General features: G+C 33.8%; 1 protein-coding gene across 1 annotated transcript in view; it reads right to left on the reverse strand.

Annotated features, from left to right (window-relative positions):
- TBL5 (TRICHOME BIREFRINGENCE-LIKE 5) overlaps positions 1–3,012 on the reverse strand; it is a 12,890-nt gene extending 9,878 nt beyond the window's left edge. Inside the window, exon 1 of the mRNA XM_021421368.1 lies at positions 2,341–3,012. Coding sequence (XP_021277043.1) covers positions 2,341–2,852 — 512 coding nt within the window. The 5' untranslated portion in view covers positions 2,853–3,012. The remainder of the gene's footprint in view (positions 1–2,340) is intronic.
- Between the last annotated feature and the right edge of the window lie 2,413 nt (positions 3,013–5,425).

Consider the following 5,425-nt stretch of genomic DNA (forward strand, 5'->3'; position numbering starts at 1 on the left):
AAAAGAATAAATATTTTAACATCTGGCTTTTCCTTACGTGATTTGCCCTTCTGTTTTCCTGCAACTTTCTTAATCTTAGAGCCCAAAATAACCTAGACTTTTCTGCTCTTACCCAGTACAAACTTACAACTCTAGACAGTTTAAAACCCAACAACTAAACAGCATCTGCAGTTCTGGGACAATTTTCAACGCATGGCTAGGGGCATGCTGCTAGGAGTATGGCTTTTTCTCCATACTCTTAGATTAATATAGCTTGTTAAGATTACTTTCTCCAAAAACTGCCTCAAATTAAAAATTACATTTTTTAAAGGAGTTCCAAGGAGATTCCGCTTGATCTGTTACATGGATTCAGGATAGGGGGTCAAATATGAGTATGTGTCCGACACGGGTACTCCGTGTTTTTGGAATTTTTTTACATTAATTTTGAGGATCCCAGCATCATGCCTACATGAATTTAAAGTGTCCAGTCCGAAATGGGCACATTATGGTAAAGTGAAGAATCCTATGTAATATATTGATAAGTAAGGAACTCTAGGTGTACCTGAAGTCCTCATCTAGCACTGGTGATAACTAGAGCTACTCATCCTTGAAGTATTATTAAAACTGGAGTACAAAAGAGAGTATTTCAACCTTAAGTATCCTTAACGATGTAGTAAAAAAATTTTGACTGGTCAAAGAACACCAAGGATGTACTTAACAAAACACACAAATTACAAGGAAAGAATAGGCAGCTTTTAAATTATATCCCCAACCGGGTAAGAACCAGTTTCTTCTATTATAAACTCAAAGACTCTCCTCCTTCTTTAGCCTTCTAAAGGTTGATTAGGCCCTTGATCACCAGCAGAAAACTACTTATTGTTAACCAGCAGAATGTCTAGTAAAGACTGCTTAAACCAATCTGTTGCCCCACAAATTAAAAGGTATACTCCTGCTTGAGTTAGTGGTTCAACTCACCAACCATCACTGCATAAGCAATTTTCTTGAAAATAAAATAAAATAAAATAACCTTAACTCATCATGCTACCCAACGTATGCCAGCATACTTAGAACAGCATAACCAACTAGCCTAGCTAAAGTTAAGCCTCAAGAATCAATTTCAACAACATCGACATATAAACTAGGTGAACATAACACAACAACTTCATATAATAATATAATATGAAAATTTCAATCCCTTTGGTATGAGAATTTCTCCTCATCTGCAAGAAAGCCTTGAGCTGGCACTCTCAGTATTCAGTCAGCCAAGGGTATGCACATAATTTCTTGATTAAGCTAGCATCTAAGTATTCAGCCTCTACCAGACATTGTTCACCTCTGTTTTTTATTTCATAAATTAAGTTGTTACCAACCAAAAGGAAAGTTATAACTGAAAAGGAACATTTGAATATTACATATCGAAGTACCAAAAGGCGGTTTAAACATACTTTGTTTCAATTTTTACATAAAATCCATAAAATATAAGATGGTTTCATCCCAATGGCCTCTCTCATACATGTACCAGATCAGCATATGCTTTCCTAAAGAGGAACATATATGACACCTAGTCAACCCATTTTTTGAGCAAATAAATTAGCTCATCAACTAGGGCATTTCATTAAACAGGTAGGGATTCACCTATGACGAGACTAATACTTAAAGTAACAATAAATCATTTACGTACACAAATGACTGTAGGATTGACAAACAAGCAGTCAAATTACTATGAAGCTCCTCTTCGGCTCATGCTTCAAGAAAGCCAATCTGTAAGAGCTACTTTAGCCCATGAGAACAGGAGTGCCAGTGCCATTTCCTTTTCATTCAGAAATATATATATGGTAAAAATCACATTCCCTCATGTGAAAAATAAAACCATTTACAGGTGCCGTTAAATTAATATTAGGGGTACTCAAGTGTTAACAATAACTACAACTTTTAAAGCCAATTATGCTTACACTCAAGTTGTGCCACATAAATTAGGAGTAATAGAGAGGCCTCCGAATATACAGCCTTTGAGAAATGTTTTCTGCATGATTTGGGTTCAGCATAAATTTATGAAAAGATGAAGAGTGGATTATTAAATATCCTAAAACTTCATCCCATGCTTTAATAGGATAAATTTTCAATGACAATAGATCAGCAAGTGCAGGTAAATTGCGCCATTTAGCAAGAGCATTCTAGTCCGAGAAGATATTTAACATTACATTAGAAAATTAATACTAGTACTTAATTAAAGGCATAACTTGGCAACCACTTAGCAGAGTTGAGGCCCACGAGAATCAGTTAACCATTTCATTGAAGGCATCTAGTCTAGAATATGAATACGAATATATATAACCTGATCAATACGAAGAAATCGCATACCTTGGAAGATCACAGCCATCAGGCTTCCAACGCCATCCCAAGTAATCAGAATCTTGCCTTCCGTTGCTTTGGCAATCAAAAGCCTCATCAACATAAGGGCAAGAACCCGGTTTATAAACAGGGTACTCTTCGTCTTTCACCCAAGTTCCGGTGTAAAGATCACACATTTCCCTCTTCTCTTCACCATTGTCAACAACAGCTTCGTTATCTGCAGGTGGGTTCTGCTCGTCATGGGCAGAAGGCTGATCATCGATGCTTGAGCCATTTGAGGAAGGGCCTAGCTCGTCAGCTTGAGAAATACTAGGAGGAATGGACTGGTTGGTTGATGAGTTCAGTGGGTCTGGGTCGGAGGAGCGAAGTTGGGATTTGATGAGCGGAAAGGACTGTTGGTAGATAGAAAGGGAGGGTTCAAGCGTACGTCTGCTGAAAAGAAATAGGCTAAGGACGAACAACACAATGAACAAAACGGTGGTCAATGTGTAACGGGTTTTTTGAGGGATGGATACGCCCATTTGTATTTGGAATTGGTGGATAGAGATTGCATCTTCTGTGTCCTTTCTTCCCTGTTTATCGACAGACAGCCTCACTGCCTACAGCATCTGGAAGAAACCAACTTTGCGTGTGGCTTGGCTTCCGCATCGCGAGAAAAAACCGAACCAAAACCCGTTCAGTTCGGTTCGAATGGAAGTTTTGTTTCTTATATTCGGTTTAGGTTTCTGTCCACGTTCGAAGGACGAGCCACTTGCTATTGGGATATAATTCAATTATAATTTTAATTATTTTTTATATTATTTTTTAGTTTTTATAAAATAAAATTAAAATATTTTATTAATACATTTAAGTAAATAAATTAAAATTCGTACTAAAAAACATAAAAAATTTTAAATTTTAAAAATTAAAAAATCAATCGATGTTAAATTTACAAAATTCAATCCAAATTAATTATAAAAATTATTTGGTTTCATATATGAAAATCAAAAAATTTTAAATTAATCAATTTTTTTTCAAAGTAGAGTTGAAACCAAATTGGACTACATTCATATTTCACTCCAACAAAAAAAAACAAGTTTTACCAATAGAATTTTAAGTTCTGTCAGTAATTATCAATAGAATACCAACAAAAACAAACAATAATAGTTATTAATAGAATATTGACAAAACATACAGATTGAATGAATTCCACCGATATTCAATTGGTAAAACAAAGGTGCGCAATGTAGACATATGGCACAAAATTTATCAACGAAATATTCAAGCAATAATGTTTTCCTCAACATATTTTACCAACCACATTATTGACAGAATGATTGGTCGATAATTTCATTCAATTGCTAACAAAATTTATAATGAAAATTTTTGTTGGTAATTTCGTCAATAAAATAAATTAAAATTCCTTTGCTTAGGCCTCCCCCCCCCCCCCCCCTTTCATTCCTTTCTCCCTACTCCTTTTGACTCTCTTGCTCCTTGACCCTCGACCCCACTCCCCCTAACCTCACCTTGTTTGGAGCTTTTCGGAGAAATGCCAACGACCAGCCCAACCTTTTACTAGTCTTACCCATTGTCCCTTTCCCTCGATCTGCTCCCTTTTGTCTAGTCCTTATGCATCCCATTTTCCCTCTTTCTCGTTCGACATCCAACCAGCCTGTCCAACTAGCATAGCCTCCCCTTCTTGAATATTTGAGGAGTTTCTATTGGTTATTTGCTTGATTTGATTTATTGCTTGTAGGGATTTGATTTATTGCTTCTATGGTTTTGATTTGTTGTTGTTTTGGTTATTTGATGTCTAGGTTTTTGTTGTTTTGATATGATTTGTTTAGATGTCTTGAACAATCTAATTGTGGGTTATTTTATTCTGGGTTGTTTGCTTCTTTAGTTGGTAAATATGACGATTGTTGTTGATTGTGGGTTATTTTCTTAAACAGTTTTTGAACAACTTACTCATATGAAAATTTGTTGGGTCATTTAGTTGTTTCTTGAACAATTTTCGAACAACTTAAGTTTTTCAAAATCTATGGGGTTATTTGGCTATTGGCAGAGATTAATTTAACTAATTTTTAGGATTTAAACAAATTAAATTAGGATTTTGGTGTTGAGGGTTTAGGAAAGATTGTTTATGGAAAGAAATTGTTACAACAAAAATGACTACGATCGCCATGCCCTTCTTCCCAATTTTGATATGTCTCGTAAATGTTTTATTCTTTGGAAAAATATAATTTCTTCTTTATCGCCTACAAATAAATTCTTTTTGCAAACTACTTCTAATATGGGAATAAATGTTGACGATGGGAACCTATTTTGTTTTAGCAAGATCAAAGGATTGATGGGTTGATTTTGCATAATGAATTTTCACGTATGTATACCTTATCTATGAATAAAATTGGTGTGTTATGTGAGTTTGGACAATGAAAGATTCTAAATGGCAATGGTGCATTGAGTAAAGGCGTAATTTGTTTGGTTGGGAAGTCTAATAATGAACAGATTTAATTGTTTCTCTTTTATTTACTATGAATACGTATATTTTTACTTATTCAAATATGCTCTTAATGTTTTTGATTGCCCAACCAGTGATTAACTGATTTGTAAATCTAATTAAGACTTGATAGAGAAAATTTAGATTGGATTAAGATTTAAATAGTACATGTTTATGTCACTTAGGTGATCTTATTCGTGATTAGGGTAGACATATGTCAATTACCATACATAGCCAAATTAGAACAACAGCTTAATAAACCTTATTTAATTTATTACTATAAATATATAGTGATCTAATTAAGTTAGGTATTTATGCAAGCATCTCGAAAGAAACTTGTACATAACTTTGAATTCGAAGCTAGTAAAACAACAAATGAATATAATAATAAGAGACCCTAGTGTCAAATGAAGTGTTGAATGAACTCATAATTCTATGTTTTAGTTTATTATTTTTCTCAATTGAATTTTTAGTTTATTTTAATTTATTTAGTGTTTGTTTAATTTAGTTTTAATTAATTTTTTACAAAATCAAGTTACTTGAATAAGATTAGTTTGTCATAATTTTAATACTTAGTAAATAAGTTAACAGCAAATCTTTATGGGATATGATTCT

The sequence above is a fragment of the Theobroma umbraticum genome, unplaced genomic scaffold, assembly GCF_002168275.2.
Source record: "Theobroma umbraticum cultivar Fairchild unplaced genomic scaffold, ASM216827v3 scaffold_56.0, whole genome shotgun sequence".
NCBI lineage: Eukaryota > Viridiplantae > Streptophyta > Magnoliopsida > Malvales > Malvaceae > Theobroma > Theobroma umbraticum.